This window comes from Pongo pygmaeus, chromosome 13 (genome assembly GCF_028885625.2).
Source record: "Pongo pygmaeus isolate AG05252 chromosome 13, NHGRI_mPonPyg2-v2.0_pri, whole genome shotgun sequence".
In the NCBI taxonomy this organism is placed as follows: domain Eukaryota; kingdom Metazoa; phylum Chordata; class Mammalia; order Primates; family Hominidae; genus Pongo; species Pongo pygmaeus.
Genome location: NC_072386.2, coordinates 23600564 through 23620594, shown reverse-complemented (window position 1 = coordinate 23620594; position 20031 = coordinate 23600564). Strand labels below are relative to the sequence as shown.

Here is a 20031-nt window from a genome sequence, read left to right as displayed (position 1 = left end):
CTGCCTTCGAGTACCCCTTCATCTGACTAGGACCTGAGACTCTCTCATATCTACTTCCAAGCCCAGGTTGAGCACTTCTCTTATTTTCTTTCTTAGTTGCTTCTACTGTGAGGTACAGATTTTACATCCAGTCACTGCTGAAGACTTTCATCAACTCATCACTCATCCTTAAGTCATCTCACACTGAGAGCAACTGGGAGCCTCCCAATTTCCTGTTTCTTTAAAATTTGTCATAATCTCCCCAAACCTCTAACACCTTTTTCTTCAGCAGGGGGCAGTTAAATTCAATCTACTTTTTCTGTTCTCAGCACTTACTATTAAGACCAGATTTCATAGTAAGGTCTAAGGCCAAATCTCATTAATTATTTTAATGGTTACTTTTGTCTTAATGGAGCCACTGATAGGACAAGAGTATTTCAGGGTTTGGTAAATCAAAACTGTTATATTCCTTCATGACACATGACATAGGAAGAGTTAGCAGGGGCCCACATGTGTTACATGTAAGTACATACAGACTTGAAGACATGGTGTTCAAATAGTAGAGATATAATCATAAAAACCCAAACCCCATGTCAGCATCATGTGAACAAAATTTTAGTAAATACCAACAGTAGATCTTAGTGAACTAGGGCAAAGGAAGTGGACAAAGCTGGGAGAAATTCTGGGATTCATCTTTGTATCTCACAATCAAAACCAAAGACTTTTCTGTTAAGAAGAAATGGGGGAAAGGGCGGAGGGAGAATGGCACTTGGTTTAGACATTGTTTACTGCAGCAGCACCCAAACCATTTTTAGCAGTATTACCAAAGCATGTATTGGATTGTATTTTCTGTTCTGTCATGATTGATAGTGAAATTAAAAGGCAGATGGACTAAAATCATCCTAGGCAAAGGCTAAGTTGATTAAGCTGATAAAGCCTGAACACCAAGTCAATGAAAAATGAGACTGAAAAAGTTATTATCACACAATAATAACACCATATTTTCTGAGGACCAATGAATCCCAGTTACTGCTCCAAGCTCTTTATATGTCTATATAAATAGATTGCCCCGTTTAATGCTAACAAGTTCTCCTGCTCCTTGTCTGATCAAGCCACGCTGTTCACTGGTTCTCTCTTCTGCATGTTCTTCTCTCTTGGGTTTGCAGAGTTCATTCCTGTTCATCCTTCAGAACTCAACTCAAATGCCGCTTCCTTTCCCAACCTTTTTAATTAGGTAAAATTCCACTATTACAGGCATTCAAAGCTATATAGTTTTTATGTTCATAGCTCATAAAATAGTTGCAATGGAATGTTTTGTAAGAATATTAAAGACTTGAGTTAAGATAAGCAAAGCATGAAGCCTACTTTAGATGAGGGAAGTGAACAAAAATATTAGTCATTTGATGGGTTAAAAGGATATAGATGAAACTGTTTCAACAGGATGGCTGTGGGACCCAGGAAGTTTGCAGGGGCTGTGTCATCACACACACACAATGACTTTATCAAGAGCCCATCCTGCTTCCCCACTACTGGGAGACATCCGCTCTAGCCCCAACTGTGCCATGACTATCAGGCTCCTCTGCCAAGTAGCCTTTTATTTTCTGGGGGCAGGTAAGTAATAGGCACAGTTCATTCCAAAATCTAGAAGGAACACTTCCTCTGTGTTGGGTTTGTGCATGGCTCAGCCTCAAAGTTCATCATGAACTCTGTTGCCAGTTTTTGTCTCTTCCCATAGGCCTTATGGAAGCTGACATCTACCAGACCCCAAGACACTGTGTTATACGGACAGGAAAGAAGATCACTCTGGAATGTTCTCAAACCATGGGCCATGACAAAATGTACTGGTCAAGATCCAGGAATGGAATTACACCTCATCCACTATTCCTATGGGTTAATTCCACAGAGAAGGGAGATCTTTCCTTTGAGTCAACAGTCTCCAGAATAAGGATAGAGCGTTTTCCCCTGACCCTGGAGTCTGCCAGCCCCTCACATACCTCTCAGTACCTCTGTGCCAGCAGTGAATACACAGTGCTACATGGATACCGACACTCTGCACAGAAAGGGTCGCCTCTAAGGTGAGGACATCTTGCCTTCAGAAACCTTATCTTAAACTACAGAAACCCCTGCAAATCTTCCCAGACTCCTCAGCCTTGAGGGACCAGTGTGCTTCAAGTAACAGTCTGGACTAAAGACTATCTCTGGCTCAGTCTCTAACAAGCTGAGAAATGACCCAGCCCCATAGTTATCCTGGCTGACTTCTTCCTTGCATCTAGTTATTGCTGTTCAATTGAGCTTGCACAAATTTTATCCTTCAAGATAAATGTGATGATATTTGACAGTTGCCTTATGGCTAGCTGAAGAAAGTCTTTGTCAGCTAAGAAACAGGAAAAGGATCCTTTGACTTTCTGCACAGGCTGTCTTTATCTCTGGTTCATGGTTCCTTCCTCATGTTAAACTCGTTCCTTCATACACAGCCACACAAAGTCCTTGCCCTTACCTGACCCCAGTCCTGCACCTGATGACTTCAGTTCTTCAATCTATGACTTTGAACTTGGAATAAATTTTTATTTTCACGTGAAATAAGTGATTAATGATTATTTTCACTAATCTATCTCTAAATAAATGTAATTTGAGCTAAATCTGCATGAGGTCTAAGGAAGAGAAAAGGCTCCAACTTTGTCAAAGAATAGTCTTCAACAATGTCCCTGGATTCAGCCCTAAATCTCTTTGGAGACTACCCTTACCAATGGGAGACTATCCTACAGATAGATGATTCTTCTGTCTTGGATATACTGAATCTCAGGGAAGTGTTCTCCATCCACATGAGATCAGACCTGGGACCTTGAATAGATTGATTTATTTTTCACAAAAGCGTAGACTACTGTGGGGCCCTGGGTGCTGAGCTCAAATGTGAAACTTCTGTTTTGAGGTTACCAAAAAGTAAAGTCACAGAGTCTTTGCCCTGGTTTTGCCTCCTTAAAAAGTAGCTTTAATATGTTAGAAAAGAATCTAGAAAACATAATACATATTTTATTGTAAAAGTCATTGCTTGTTCATTCTTCTTTTCTGTTTGTATTCTACAATACTAGCCATTCCTCACTCTTCTTTGTGGGCTCTTTCTATTCTCATTTTCCTTATTTTGTCCTTACTTCTGGACTTTTTATTCTTTTCCTCTTAACCTATGCATACATCTTAGACAATATCATCTAATCTATTACTTGAAGTATATATCTCATTACTTTCAAACTTATTCTCTAGCTGCCTACTAGATATTTCCATCTCTATATTTCATAGGCTCCTCAACTCAACTTGTCCCCAACAGAGTTCATCATCCTCCCAATACCATGTCTTCTTTTGGAGACACCATCATCTATCTTGGGAGGCTCATCTCCAATGGTCAGGTGTCCTTAGCAAACACCTAGAAGATTAAAAACCCCTCCTTACTGAACTCTTAGCCTCGTGCCTTACCCTTCCGGCCTTCTTGCAAAAGTGATATGCATCAGAGAGTTGGCCCTCTGTATTCACAAGTTCCACATCCCTGGATTCAACCAACCACAGATCAAAAATATTTTTTTCAAAAGTTGTGTCTATACTGAACACATACAGACTTTTTTCCTTGTCATTATTCTAAACAATACAGTATAACAACTATTTACATAACATTGTATTGTATTTGGTACCATGAATTTTTTACAGATGACTTAAAGTATTTGGGAGTATATGCAAAGATTATATGCAAATACTATAACATTTTTTATCGGGGACTTGGGCATTTGTAGATTTTGTTATCCTTGGGAGGTCTTGGAACCAATTCCCCAAGATACTGAGGGATAACTGTAGACAAAGGTGATCATGCTACTGGATCCCCTCACCATTTCTCCATGCTTCTTCTTCATATTCAAGATAAAATTTAAATGTCTTCACCTGGCTTAATGGTATTTTGTGATCTGGACTCCAGAAATTAGCTTATCTTGAACACCTTATCCCAGCTATTTTTCATCCTGGCAATCCTGAACTTCTGACCATTTTCTATAGTCCATGTTCTCTTACCCATCTGAGACCCTGTACCTGCTGTCCCTCTATCTCTGAAGTCCGCACTTCTTGTCTACAGGGCTGACTCCTACTCCAGCATCTCATTAATCACTATGCTAACACAAGAAGTCTTCATCTGCTTCAGTTTATTCCTGTCCTCCAACTGGTGGTGTGGGAGGGTCTCTTCATCACCATCCTCCTTATTTTCTAGGATATATCTCTTTTTGGTGCATGGTTTTCCTGGGGCATTTTGATTAAGAATGGTCACATGGTATAAATCAGACAGAAACAAAACAAATCAAAGTCTCTGAGTGGGGATGGATGTCACCCCTGCTGGGTATTTTTGGATGTCATGCTGGAAGCTGATCCAGTGCAATCCTCCTTGTTCTCTGATGAAAGGAAGTTCTAGCTTTGACCCTGGAACAGATCATGATGAATGCTTCCTGGAAAGATGCCATGTGAACTGTGGGGTTCAGAGTAAAGAAATAAGTGACATGTTTATGTTAATAGATATTACTTATATATGAGCAAACCTGGTCTTGCTTTATTATAAAAATAGCAGCTATTGCTCAGTTTTATAGATTTATTGAAGTATAATTTACATGCCATAAAATTCACTCTCTGTAAGGTACTGTTTAATGATTTATAGTAAATTTATTGAGCTTTACAAGCATCCCAAAATACTTTAAAACATTCCCATTGCCCCCAAGAGATCCTTTCTGCCCTTTAGCAGTTATTCTCTGAGGTTCCCCACCCCAGGCAGTCCCCTATCTACTCTTTGCCTCCATAGATTTGATTTTTTTTTTCTTTTGAGATGGAGTCTTGCTCTGTTGCCCAGGCTGGAGTGCAGTGGCATGATCTCTGCTCACTGGTTCACACCATTCTCCTGCCTCAACCTCCCAAGTAGCTGGGACTACAGGTGCCCACCATCATGCCTGGCTAATTTTTTTGTATTTTTAGTAGAGACAGGGTTTCACTATGTTAGCCAGGATGGTCTCAATCTCCTGACCTCATGATCCGCCCACTTTGGCCTCCCAAAGTGCTGGGATAACAGGCTTGAGCCACCATGCCCGGCCCACAGATTTGATTTTTCTGAAAAATTTATAAAAACAGAATATTACAATATGCAGTCTTTGTTTCTGACTCCTTTAAGTTTGCCTAACAATTGAGGTGTTCATTCATGTTGTAGCATATTTCAGTTATTTGCTACATATTTGTTGCAGAAAATTTTTTCATTCTATGGATATAGCATATTTTATGTATCCACTCATCAATTTTTGGACATTTGGATTGCTCCAGTTGTTAATCTATTATGAATAATGCCACTATAAATGTTCTTATATAAATCTTGTTGGTCCATTCCAAAATGGCCGAATAGGAACAGCTCTGGTCTGCAGTTCCGAGTGTGATCGATGCAGAAGACAGGTAATTTCTGCATTCCCAACTGAGGTACCTGGTTCGTCTCAATGGGACTGATTGGACAATGGGTGTGGCCCATGGAGGGTGAGCTGAACCAGGGCGGGGCATCGCCTCACCCAGGAAGCACAAGGGGTCGGGGGAGTTCCCTTTCCTAGCCAAGGGAAGCCATGACAGACTATACCTGGAAAATCAGGACACTGTCACTCAAATACTGGGCTTTTTCAACGGTCTTAGGAAACAGCACACCAGGAGATTACATCCCATGCCTGGCTCAGTGAGTCCCACGCCCACAGAGCCTTGCTCACTGCTAGCGCAGCAGTCCAAGATCGAACTGTGAGGTGGCAGCCTGGCTGGGGGAGGGGCCTCCACCATTGCTGAGGCTTGAATAGGTAAACAAAGTGGCTGAGGAAGCTCGAACTGGGTGAAGCCCACCGCAGCTCAACAAGGCCTGCCTGCCTCTGTAGATTCCACCACTGGGGGCAAGGCATAGCTGAACAAAAGGCAGCAGAAACCTCTGCAGACTTAAACATCCCTGTCTGACAGCTCCAAAGAGAGCAGTAATTCTCCCAGCATGGTGTTTGAGCTCTGAGAACGGACAGACTGCCTCCTCAAGTGGGTCCTTGACTCCTGTGTATCCTAACTGGGAGACACCTCCCAGTAGGGGCCAACTGACACCTCATACAGCTGGGTGCCCCTCTGGGACGAAGCTTCCAGAGGAAAGATCAGGCAGCAATATTTGCTGATCTGCAATATTTGCTGCTCTGCAGCCTCCACTGGTGATACCCAGGAAACAGGGTCTGGAGTGGACCTCCAGCAAATTCCAACAGACCTGCAGCTGAGGGAGCTGACTGTTAGAAGGAAAACTAACAGAAAGGAATAGCATCAACATCAACAAAAAGGACATCCACACCAAAACCCCATCTGTAGGTCACCATAATCAAAGACCAAAGGTAGATAAAACCAAAAAGATGGGGAGAAACCAGAGCAGAAAAGCTGAAAATTCTAAAAACCAGAATGCCTCTTCTCCTCCAAAGGATCGCAGCTCCTCACCAGCAACCGAACAAAGCTGGATGGAGAATGACTTTGATGAGTTGCCAAAAGTAGGCTTCAGAAGGTCGGTAATAACAAACTTCTCCAAGCTAAAGGAAGATGCTCAAACCCATCACAAGGAAGCTAAAAACCTTGAAAAAAGACTAGACGAATAGCTAACTAGAATAAACAGTGCAGAGAAGACCTTAAATGAACTGATGGAACAGAAAACCATGGCACAAGAACTATGTGATGTATGCACAAGCTTCAGTAGCTGATTCAATCAAGTGGAAGAAAGGGTATCAGTGATTGAAGATCAAATTAATGAAATAAAGCAAGAAGAGAAGCTTAGAGAAAAAAGAGTAAAAAGAAACAAACAAAGCCTCCAAGAAGTATGGGACTATGTGAAAAGACCAAATCTACATCTGATTGGTGTACCTGAAAGTGACAGGGAGAATGGAACCAAGTTGGAAAACACTCTGCAGGATATTATTCAGGACTTCCTCAACCTAGCAAGGCAGGCCAATATTCAAATTCAGGAAATATAGAGAACACCACAAAGATACTCCTCGAGAAAAGCATCCCCAAGACACATAATTGTCAGAATCACCAAGGTTGAAATGAAGGAAAAAATGTTAAGGGCAGCCAGAGAGAAAGGTCAGGTTACCCACAAAGGGAAGCCCATCAGACTAACAGCTGATCTCTTGGCAGAAACTCTACAAGCCAGAAGAGAGTGGGGGCCAATATTCAACATTCTTAAAAGAATTTTCAACCCAGAATTTCGTATCCAGCCAAACTAAGCTTCATAAGTGAAGGAGAAATAAAATTCTTTACAGACAAGCAAATGCTGAGAGATTTTGTCACCACCAGGCCTGCCTTACAAGAGCTCCTGAAGGAAGCACTAAACATGGAAAGGAACAACCGGTACCAGCCACTGCAAAAAACATGCCAAATTGTAAAGACCATTGATGCTAGGAAGAAACTGCATCAACTAATGGGCAAAATAACCAGCTAACAGCATAATGACAAGATCAAATTAACACATAACAATATTAACCTTAAATGTAAATGGGCTAAATGCCCCAATTAAAAGACACAGACTGGCAAATTGGATAAAGAGTCAAGACCCATCAGTGTGCTGTATTCAGGAGACACATCTCACATGCAGAGACACATAGAGGCTCAAAATAAAGGGATGCAGGAAGATCTACCAAGCAAACGGAAAGCAATAAAAAAGCAGGGGTTGCAATCCTAGTCTCTGATAAAACAGACTTTAAACCAACAAAGATCAAAAGAGACAAAGAAGACCATTACATAATGGTAAAGGGATCAATTCAACAAGAAGAGCTAACTATCCTAAATATATATGCACCCAATACAGGAGGACCCAGATTCATAAAGCAAGTCCTTAGAGACCTACAAAGAGACTTAGACTCCCACACAATAATAATGGGAGATTTTAACACCCCACTGTCAATATTAGATCAACGAGACAGAAAGTTAACAAGGATATCCAGGACTTGAACTCAGCTCTGCACCAAGCCGACCTAATAGACATCTACAGAACTCTCCACCCCAAATCAACAGAATATACATTCTTCTCAGCACCACATTGTACTTATTTCAAAATTGGCCACATAGTTGGAAGTAAAGCTCTCCTCAGCAAATGTAAAAGAACAGAAACTATAACAAACTGTCTCTCAGACCACAGTGAAATCAAATTCAAATTAAGGATTAAGAAACTCACTCAAAACTGCACAACTACATGGAAACTGAACAACCTGCTCCTGAATGACTACTGGGTAAACAACAAAATGGAGGCAGAAATAAAGATGTTCTTTGAAACCAATGAAAACAAAGACACAATGTACCAGAATTTCTGGGACACATTTAAAGCAGTATGTAGAGGGAAATTTATAGCACTAAATGCCCACAAGAGAAAGCAGGAAAGATCTAAAATTGACACCCTAACATCACAATTAAAAGAACTAGAGAAGCAAGAGCAAACACATTCAAAAGCTAGCAGAAGGCAAGAAATAACTAAGATCAGAGCAGAACTGAAGGAGATAGAGACACAAAAAACCCTTACAAAAATCGATGATTCCAGAAGCTGGTTTTTTTAAAAGATCAACAAAATTGATAGACCGCTAGCAAGACTAATAAAGAAGAAAAGAGAGAAGAATCAAATAGATGCAATAAAAAATGATAGAGGGGATATCACCACTGATCCCACAGAAATACAAACTACCATCAGAGAATACTATAAACACCTCTATGCAAATAAATTAGAAAATCCAGAAGAAATGGATAAATTTCTGGACAAATACACCCTCCCAAGACTAAACCAGGAAGAAGTCGAATACCTGAATAGACCAATAACAGGCTCTGAAATTGAGGCAATAATTAATAGCCTACCAACAAAAAAAGTCCAGGACCAGACGTATTCACAGCCGAATTCTACCAGAGGTACAAAGAGGAGCTGGTACCATTCCTTCTGAAACTATTCCAATCAATAGAAAAAGAGGGAATCTTCCCTAACTCATTTTATGAGGCCAGCATCATCCTGATACCAAAGCATGGCAGAGACACAACAAAAAAAGAGAATTTTAGACCAATATCCCTGATGAACATCTATGTGAAAATCCTCAATAAAATACTGGCAAACCAAATCCAGCAGCACTTCAAAAAGCTTATCCACCAAGATCAAGTGGGCTTCATCCCTGGCATGCAAGGCTGGTTCAACATATGCAAATTAATAAACATAATCCATCACATAAACAGAACGAAAGACAAAAACCACATAATTATCTCAATAGATGAAAAAAGGCCTTTGACAAAATTCAACAGCACTTCATGCTAAAAACTCTCAATAAACTAGGTATAGATGGAATGTATCTCAAAATAATAAGAGCTAATTATAACAAACCCACAGCCAATATCATACTGAATGGGCAAAAACTGGAAGCATTCCCTTTGAAAACTGGCACAAGACAGCGATGCCCTCTCTCACCACTCCTATTCAACATAGTGTTGGAAGTTCTGGCTAGGGCAATCAGGCAAGAGAAAGAAATAAAGGGTACTTAATTAGGAAAAGAGGAAGTCAAATTGTCCCTGCTTGCAGATGACATTATTGTATATTTAGAAAACCCCATTGTCTCAGCCCAAAATCTCCTTAAGTTGATAAGCAACTTCAGCAAAGTCTCGGGATACAAAATCAAAATGCAAAAATCACAAGCATTCCTATACATCAAGAATAGACAGAGAGCCAAGTCATGAGTGAAGTCCCACTCACAATTGCTACAAAGAGAATAAAATACCTGGGAATTCAACTTACAAGGGATGTGAAGGACCTCTTCAAGGAGAACCACAAATCACTACTCAATGAAATAAAAGAGGACACAAACAAATGGAAGAACATTCCATGCTCATGGATAGGAAGAATCAATATCATGAAAATGATCATGCTGCCCATGGTAATTTACAGATTCAATGCCATCCCCATCAAGCTACCAATGACTTTCTTCACAGAATTGGAAAAAACTACTTTAAAGTTTATATGGAATCAAAAAAGAGCCCACATTGCCAAGACAATCCTAAGCAAAAAGAACAAAGCTGGATGCATCATGCTACCTGACTTCAAACTATACTATAAGGCTACAGTAACCAAAACAGCATGGTACTGCTACCAAAGCAGACCAATGGAACAGAACAGAGGCCTCAGAAAGAACACCACACATCTATAACCATCTGATCTTTGACAAACCTGACAAAAACAAGAAATGGGGAAAGGATTCCCTATTTAATAAATGGTGCTGGGAAAACTGGCTAGCCATATGTAGAAAGCTGAAAACTGGATCCTTCCTTACGTCTTATACAAAAATTAATTTAAGATGGATTAAAGACTTAAATGTTAGACCTAAAACCATAAAAACCCTAGAAGAAAACCTAGGCAGTACCATTCAGGACATAGGCATGGGCACAGACTTCATGACTAAAACACCAAAAGCAATGGCAACAAAAGCCAAAATAGACGAATAGGATCTAACTAAACTAAAGAGCTTCTGCACAGCAAAAGAAACGACCATCAGAGTGAACAGGCAACCTACAGAATGGGGAGAATTTTTGCAATCTACCCATCTGATAAAAGGCTATTATCCAGAATCTACAAAGAACTTAAACAAATTTTCAAGAAAAAAATCAAAGAACCCCATCAAAAAGTGGGCAAAGTATATGAACAGACACTTTTCAAAAGAAGACATTTATGCAGCAAACGACACATGAAAAAATGCTTATCATCACTGGTCATCAGAGAAATGCAAATCAAAATCACAATGAGATACCATCTCACACCAGTTAGAATGGCAATCACTAAAAAGTCAGGAAACAACAGATGCTAGAGAGGATGTGGAGGAATAGAAATGCTTTTACACTGTTGGTGGGACTGTAAACTAGTTCAACCATTGTGGAAGACAGTGTGGCGATTCCTCAAGGATCTAGAACTAGAAATACCATTTGAACCAGTGATCCCATTACTGGGTATATACTCAAAGGATTACAAATCATGCTACTATAAAGACACATGCACACGTATGTTTATTGTGGCACTATTCACAATAGCAAAGACTTGGAACCAACCCAAATGTCCATCAGTGATAGACTGGATTAAGAAAATGTGGCACATATACACCATGGAATACTATGCAGCCATAAAAAAGGATGAGTTCATGTCCTTTGTAGGGACATGAATGAAGCTGGAAACCATCATTCTGAGCAAACTATCACAAGGACAGAAAACCAAACATCATATATTCTCACTCACAGGTGGGAATTGAACAATGAGAACACTTGGACACAGGGCAGGGAATATTGCACACCGGGGCCTGTCATGGGGTGAGGGCATGGGGGACGGATAGCATTAGGAGAAATACCTAATGTAAATGACGAGTTAATAGGTGCAGCAAACCAACATGGCACATGTATACATATGTAACAAACCTGCATGTTGTGCACATGTACCCTAGAACTTAAAGTATAATAATAAAATAAAAAATGAAATAAATATTTGTGAAGTTATAAACTTTTATTTTATTTGGTAGGTATCTAGAAGTGGAATTACTGAGTCATAGGGTAAGGGTATAATAAATTAAAAACAAAAACAAAGAAAACTTGTAAAATGTTTTCTGAATTGGCTATTTCATTTTACATTTCTATCGTCAATGTGTGAGGTTCCAGTTTTTTCACATCCTCTCCAATACTTGGTCTTTTTTAATAATCATCATTCTGGCAAATGTGTAGTGTCATCTCACTGTGGTTTTTAAATTTTGTTTCTCTAATAACTAATGATATTGAGCATCTTTTGTTTGCTTATTGGTTATTCCTATATGACCTCTGATGACATACCTATTCAAACCCTTTACTCATTTTAATTGGATGGTTTGTCTTTTTATTTAGTTTTAACTGTCCCTTATCAGAAATATGACTTTCAAAAATTTTTTCCTGCTTCATGATTTGTCTTCTCATTTTCTTAACAGGTGACTTTGAAAATAAACCATTTTTTATTTTGATGACGTCCAATTTTTCAATTTATCTTTTATGAATTATGCTTTTCCTGTTACTTCTAAGAAACAACTAAGCCAAAGTCATAATTTTTTTCTGTCTTCTTCTAGAAGTTTCATGGTTTTTGCTCTTATATTTGGTGTACGCCATGTTCTGAGTTAATTTTGGGGTATGGTGTGAGGTAATGATCCAAGATCATTATTAATAGTATTAGTATTTTTGCATAGTGCAATTTCTGTACTATTTGTTGAAAATAATATTATTTCATCATTAAACTGACTTTACACCATATTCAAAAATGAGTTAACCATAGTGGATGGGTTTATTTCTGATGTTTGTCTTCTATGTTCTTTTTTTTTTTTTTTAGCATTACAAAATATTTTATATTTAATGAGAAAAAAGAAGCTTGCAGGCAGCACATGAAGCATCCACAACAGGTATACGATTGAAAACTAGTAAAATAAGTGTAAGTTGTTGATTGATGTAGGTACTAATAACATCTGACTTTTGGCACTGGCCTTGATTACACAGGAGATGGAGAAGTCATTACAATTAAGAAAACATATTTAATAAATCATTGTCAATTTTTATAATGTTTCAAGCCCATTCTTTGTTGATAGCCTCCACATTTATATGGTTAAGTCATTGTTGCTGTGTTTCTTATCTATGACATTATTTTTATATCCCTTCCTTTGTGGATCTTAAGATGTCGCAGAAGGTTCATTCCTGTACCCCAATACAGATTCACTTCCTTTAGCTGCCTTTTCTAGCACCAATATGCTTTAAAAAAAAATGCGCAAACAACAAGCAGTGACAGCGGCCAATTCCTCGAACGTCCAGATTAATAACTGTAGCATGCTAAAGAAAGGTGTGTGTAAATAGCTGGAGATGGTATATGGTCCAGAGTCCAGCATAAAATTATTTCCTTTCTAAGCATTCCCTCCATTCCCCTAACCCGAATACATGCATTAGAATGCAGCAAAACCCTTCGGAAACTTCTCTTAGCCAACTGCAAACTTATCTGTTGTCACAAGTGGAAAGGGGTAGGATGTGAACCAGTATATCACAAAGCTCTTTAGCCACTTCAGTTGGTGACAGAACACAAAAGGAAAAAATTCCTACGTATACACATCAGTCTGTCTCCACTTTTTATAAAACTGGAATAAAATGGGAAAGTGCCATCTTTATTAATCCTAATTGAATTTTAAATGTCCTTTTGACACAAAAAGGTATATACATGACACAGCTACACAACCTTTTTTCAACTGGACAACAAGTGTCAAAATCCTGTGGATGTATAGGGTAAAACAAGATTGGTCAGGAAAAGAGAATTGTTCCTATAACTGGTAATCTGACACAACGTCCTATTGCCATTAAAAAAAAAAAGATCCATTTTCAGTTTATTCAAGTTTGTTTTCATGGTGTTTTATCCCTCTTGATTAAAAAAAAATTCAGACTTTTGTAATTTGTGTATGCTGATCTTCATCAAAAGGTTCATTCTCTGGATCAGAGTCAGTGGTGTCAGAATATCTATAATGATCAGGTTCATTGTCACTAACATCTGGTGTTACAGAAGTTGAACTGCTAGCCTCTGGATTTGACGGTTCCTCTACTGTTTTTGTGAAGTACAGCTTCACCTTAAAATTTGGAGAAAAGCATCGGTTGGCTTTGTCTTTATTTGCTTTGTCAAGATCATTTTTTGTTAAAGTACTAGATATTCCTTGTCATTATCTGCACGCTCTATACTGCAAATGCTATCAATTTCTTGATCACATAGACTTCCATTTTCTACTTTTTCTGAGGTTTCCTCTGGTCCTGGTATGAAGAACGTATTTACCCAAAAGTGAAACATTTTGTCCTTTTTTAGCATCTTGTTCTGTTTGTGGAAGAACTCTACTTTGATATCACCACACACAGGTAATGGCTGAGGGAACTCAAAGTACATGAACTTGTCTTCCTGTCGTGTGGGTACTGAATTGGAGGAATATATCTTCACCTTTAGCTGGCAGACCACAAACTGAGGATTGCAAGTTCCGCCACTGAACATTGGAATAGTTTCAAACATCATCTTGTGAAACAACAGTGCCACTGGTCTATAATCCAGATGATTCTTTAACAGGTAGCTATAATAATACACATAGCGCCTCTGACTGGGAATAGTTACTCCCTTTTTGTCTCTGGTCCTTACTTCCCCATAGAAATCTAGGGCCTCTTGTGCCTTTAAAAATTTGCCCCGATGTAATAAATATGCATAAATCATTACATCAGTTCGTCCCTTTCCAGCTTTACAGTGAATTGCTGCAACATGATTGTCATCTTCACTTAGCCATTGGTCAAGATCTTCACAAAAGGGTTTGATAAGTTCTAGCTGTGGTGGGTTATGGTCTTCAAAAGGATATTGTGCAACTCTGCAATTAAATTTGGCGGTGTCATAATGTCTCAGCACAAAGATCGTATATCTTGTAATGGTTTTTATGCGTTGAATCCAAAAACCTTACTACATCATCAATATTGTTCCTGTATACGCCTTCAAGTCTTTCTGCAGGAAATCCCATAACAATAATGTTTAGATAAATATAGGTCAAGTCTAAGTCGAATCCATCCTCTTGATATCTCCTTTTGTTTCTGCTAACGATCTCTTTGATGATGGCTGTCATGTCTGAGAGCCTGTGGCTGAAGAAAAAGGAGGAGAGAGATGGCAGAAGCTGCTGGTGGCGGGGCTTCTTCTGCAGGATGGAAATGGCTCTGAACTTGGCGGTAGCTGATGCCCCTCGCTCTGCCGCCGCTTGGCTCTGGACAGCAGCCGGGTAATGGCTGCTGCGGCGGCTGCTGGATGGTTGCAGCGACTGGGCCTGCTTCTCCTCAGCAGCCAGAGGCCTGGCAGCGGCGGCAGCGGAATGCGGAGAAGACGAATAATCCTCCGAAAGGCTGCCTCTTCCAGCGGCCTCCGGAGCCCAGGCCACTGGGGGTGCGGCGGCGGCGGACGGGAGGTTTAAAACCGGCCCGGGTCCCTGGATGTACCGCCGCCGCCGCCGCGCCTCAGCCGGCTCCCGCCCGAGCCCACGGCTTCCACCTTCCCTTTCAGGAGAAGCCGAGCAAGAGGCTGCACAGTTAGAAAAGACGAAGAGGAGGCGAGAAACGCCGCCGCTGCCGCCGCCGCAGGCCGGCCGGCTCCCCGAGGGCGCTGCCCTCGCGGCTGCTCATAGGCGCTGCGAGGGGCTTCGGGTCGCGGTCGCCGCCGTCTCTCATCTCCCTCGCCTGAGCCCGGCCTCGCCTCACAGCGGCTCAACTCTCAAACTTCCATCATGGCTGCAGCTTCTGAGAGGAGAGAGTCGTCTAGGTTCTTAATCTATGTTGATCTTATGTTAATACCACACTCTGTTGATTATTGCAGCTTTATCGTATGTTTTAAAATTGGCTAGTGTAAGTCTTTTAATTGTGTTTTTCTTTTTCAAAATTGCCTTGACTATTCAAGTCCTAGGTATCACCATATAGGTTTAGGATCAGCTAGTCAATCTCTACAAAAGGTATTACTAGAATTTTGACAAGGCTTGCCGTGTACTTACTGATAATTTTGGAGATAATTTCTATCTTAACAATACTGAGTCCTCCATGATCATGGAATGTTTTTTCCATTCTTTTTGATCTTTTAAAACTTATCTCAACATTTTATATTTTTTCTATGTATAGGTCTTATATTTCTGTTGTTTAATATATTGCAAAGTGCTATTTTCTATGCTGCAACTATAAAAATATTTTTCTTAATTTCACTTTTGGATTATTACTAGTATTAGAACACATATGATTTTTGCTATACATACTGTATCCTGAAATCTTGCTAAATGGATTTGTTAGTTCTAGAAGTTTCTTCGTAGATTTCACAGGAGTTTTTTTGTTTTTGTTTTTGTTTTTGTTTACATACAGGATCATGTAGTCTGAGATTAAAAAGTTTTACTTTTTCCTTTCCAATCTGGAAGCTTTTTATTGCAATTTCTTATCTGACTGTACTGTCTGATATCTCCAGTGCAATGTTGAATAAAAGTAGTGAAAACAGACATTGTTACTTTGCTACCAATATTATAGGCAAAGCATTCAGTCTTTTGAAGCTTTCATGTTTAAAGTGAGTGTTTTTTTCATGCCGTTAATCAGGATGAGAAAGTTCAATCTGTTCATAATTTGTTGAGATTTTATTATGATTGGGTACAGGTTATTTTGTCAAATTTATTTTATTGCATACACTGAGATAATCTGATATGTTTTTTATTCTATTAATATGGTATATTATGTTAGTTGATTTTGGATGTCAAGCCAATCTTGCACTGGCGGGATAAATCCCACTTGGTCATAGTATATAATCTTTTTATATATTGCTAAATGAGGTTTGCTAATATTTTATGGAGACCATAGACATACTAGTTTGTCGTTTTCTTGTGATTTCTTTTATTAGTATCAAAGTAATTCTGACCTGCTGGCTGAATTAGTAAATTGTGGACTGAACTGGGATGAATTTAGGAATAATCTTATTCTTTATTTTTTGAAAGTTTTTTTTCATAAGAGTTGTATTATTATTTAAATATTTGATGGGATTTACCAGTAAAGTCAGCTAGTCCTGAGCTTTTCTCTATGACATGGAGTGATAAACTATTGCTCACATGTTAAAGTCAAGCCATGGCCTATATTTGTATGACTCATAAACTAAGAATAAATTTTATACTTTTAAAGTGTTGGAAGAGGAGGAATAGGAGAAAAAGAACTGACAGAGGTTGCATATGGCCCAAAATATTTACTATCTAGCTCCTTACAGAAAAATTTTGCTGACCTCTGCTCTGTATGGTGTTATTTACTAAAATACTTCTTTACTTGTAATATGTCTATCCAGACATGTGGCTTTTTTTCTTGAGTTACTCTTATGTCTTTCTAGGAATATGTCTGTTTCATCCAAGTTGTCAAATTCATTGACATAGTGTTGTTCATAACATTTCCATATATTTCTATAGGGTTACTAATTGTATTCTTCAATTTTCACTCCTGACTTTGCAATTTCTATTTTCTTGCTTTTTATCTTGTTCAGTCTGACTAAAGTGTTATCAATTTTATAGCATTTCAAGTAACCAGGTTGTAGTTCCATTGATTTTCTCCATTTTTCTATTCTCTATTGAATTGATTTTTAACTTGATCTTTATTATTTCTTCCTTATGTTTACTTTTGGTTGACTTTTCTCTTATTTTTCCAGTGTCTTCAGGTAGAAGTTTAGATTATGATGCAAACTTTTGTGGTTGTTTTCCTAATGTAGTTATTTAAAGCTATACATTTCCCTTTAATTATGGCTGCATTCCATGTACATCAATATATTTTTGGTCTTTTAGTTAAAAGCATAATTACTCTAGAAATTCCTTCTGAAGCCCACGAGTTATTTAGGAGTGTGATGTTTAATTTTCAAATATTTGTGATTTTTCCTGCTTCTTTCTGTTGTTTATTTCTAATTAAATCCCTCTGTGATGATAGAATATACTTTGAATTATTTTAATCCTCTTATCTGTACGCTATTATATAATATATAATCTATATGGGGAAATACTCTATGAGCACTTGAAAAACTGTACATTCTGCTGTTGCTGAATAGAGTGTTGTAAAATCATCAATTAAGTCAAATAGTTTTGTAGTGTTTTTCAGGTCTCTTTTACCCTTATTTACTTGCTGTCTAGTTGGTGTGATCAATTTTTCAGACTGGAGGATTTAAGTCACCAACTATAATTTTGATATATTTATTTTTGTTTCATTTCTCATCATTTTTACTTTATGTATTTTGGGACTCTGTTGTTAGGCTCCAGGACTTACTCCACAGTGCTGTACAGGCACATGGTTTCTACACTAAAAGTAACTAAACTTAGAGATTTGTGGGATGCCATCAAGTATACCCACATGTGTAAAATTGGAGTCTCAGAAAGAGAGAAGTGCGAGAAAGATAAAGAAAAAATAATGGCCACAAACTTCTCAAAGTTGTTGAAAAATATTAATCAAAAGAACCTAGAACCTTAACATCTCTCAAACACAGTAAACACAAAGATATCTATGTCTAGATACCTTATAGTTAAACCTCAGAAAGCCAAAATCCACAAATAATATACTAAAATCAATATTTGTTCTCAACAAGAGAAAAATGACTCATCATGTGAAAGAGAAGAGCAATACAATTAACCTGACTTTAAATCAGAAACAGTGGAGATCAGAAGATAATGGAGAGGCACTGAAAGAAAAAAAAAATTCCACCCAAAATTCTATATCCAGCAAAACTATCCTCTGTAAATGAAAATGAAATAAAGACATTCCCAGATAAGCAAAAGCTACAGAATTTTGTGGTTAGCAGACCTGTCTTACAAGAAATATTAAAGGAAGTCATCAGGCTGAGAGAAAATGACATTGTTAGTAACTAAAATCCATAGTAAGAAATTAAAAGCACCTTAAAGGATAAATATGTGTGAATAAATATAAAAAATACATACACACATACAAACACACATAGAAGGAATATATATTTTGTATATGTTTTTATAGCATTTAATATACATCAATCTGGGTGGGCACAATCTAATCAGCTGCCAGCATGGCTAGAATAAAAGTAGAAGAATGTGGAAGGACTAGACTGGCTAAATCTTCTGGCCTTCATCTTTCTCCCATGCTGGATGCTTCCTGCTCTCAAACATTGGATTCCAAGTTCTTCAGTTTTTGGACTCTTGGACTTAAACCAGTGATTTGCCAGGGGCTCTTGGACCTTCGGCCACAGACTGAAGGCTGCACTCTCAACTTCCCTACTTTTGATGTTTTGGGACTCAGACTGGCTTCCTGGCTCCTCAGCTTGCAGAAGACCTATTGTGGGACTTTACCTTGTGTTTGTGTGAGTAAATACTCTCTAATAAACTCCTCTTCATCTGACTTATTAGTTCTGTCCCTTTAGAGAACCCAGAATGTAAATTAGTACAACCATTTTGACAAACAGTATGGAGGTTCCTCAGAAAATTAAAAATAGAACTACCATATAATCTAGCAATTCCAGTTCTAGATATAAATCCAAAGGATATGAAATCTGTATGTTGAAGAAATATATACACTCTTATATTCCTTGAAGCATTATTCACATAGCCAAAATACAGAATTAACCTAGGTTTCCACCAATGGATGACTAGATGAAGAATATATGATTTATATTCTGTATATGTATATATATATTCTCTATATGTATATGTGTATACATACACACACACACACACACAAAATGGAATACTACTCAGCCATACAGAAAAAGGAAATAATATAATTTGCAACAACATGGAGACATTATGCTAAGTGAAATAATCCAGGCACAGAAAGACAAATAATGCATGGTCTCACTTATTCATGGAATCCAACAAAGTCAAACCCACAGAAGCAGAGAGTAGAAGGGTAATTGCCAAGCACTGGGATGGGGTTTCAGGAAGGGAGGCATGGGACATAGGGAAATGTTGGTCAAAGGTACATGTTTTAATCAGACAGAAAGAAGTTCAAGAGATCTATTATGCAGCGTGATTACTATGGTTAATAATATATTTACTCTTGAAAATTGCTAAGAATGTAGATTTTAAATGTTCCTACCAAAAAAAGTCAAAACAAAATGGTAAGTATGTGAGGTAATGCATATGTTAATTAGCTTGATTTAACTATTCCACAATGTATACATATATCAAAATGTCACAATATCACATTGTATACCATAAATATATATAATTTCTATTTGTCAACTTTAAATAAGTAAATAATAAAGTAATGAGATAGCTTTCAACTAAGCTTATATAGTGGTATAATATAAAAATTTTTGTAGTAACAAAATTATAGTAATTTTGGCTTATACTGAAATGTGCATTAAACAAGTGTTTGCATAAAATTTAAATTCAAATTACTACTGTTCACAGCCCACAGAAAGCAACGAAAACATGTGTGCTTTACTCTTGGTACAGAAACAAATAGCTTGTACTCCTAAGG

General features: G+C 38.2%; 1 protein-coding gene and 1 pseudogene across 1 annotated transcript; one reads left to right on the top strand and one right to left on the bottom strand.

The window, feature by feature from the left end:
* Positions 1-1532: 1532 nt before the first annotated feature.
* Positions 1533-2058, top strand: LOC129044469 (T cell receptor beta variable 25-1-like; annotated as a pseudogene).
* A 10447-nt stretch (positions 2059-12505) lies between these two features.
* On the bottom strand, positions 12506-17537 carry LOC129043978 (phosphatidylinositol 3,4,5-trisphosphate 3-phosphatase and dual-specificity protein phosphatase PTEN-like). The gene is given in 3 exon segments (XM_054501443.2): positions 12506-13726; positions 13729-14456; positions 14458-17537. Coding segments are annotated over 3 exon segments (1203 nt in total). The 5' UTR covers positions 14673-17537; the 3' UTR covers positions 12506-13466.
* Positions 17538-20031: the final 2494 nt, after the last annotated feature.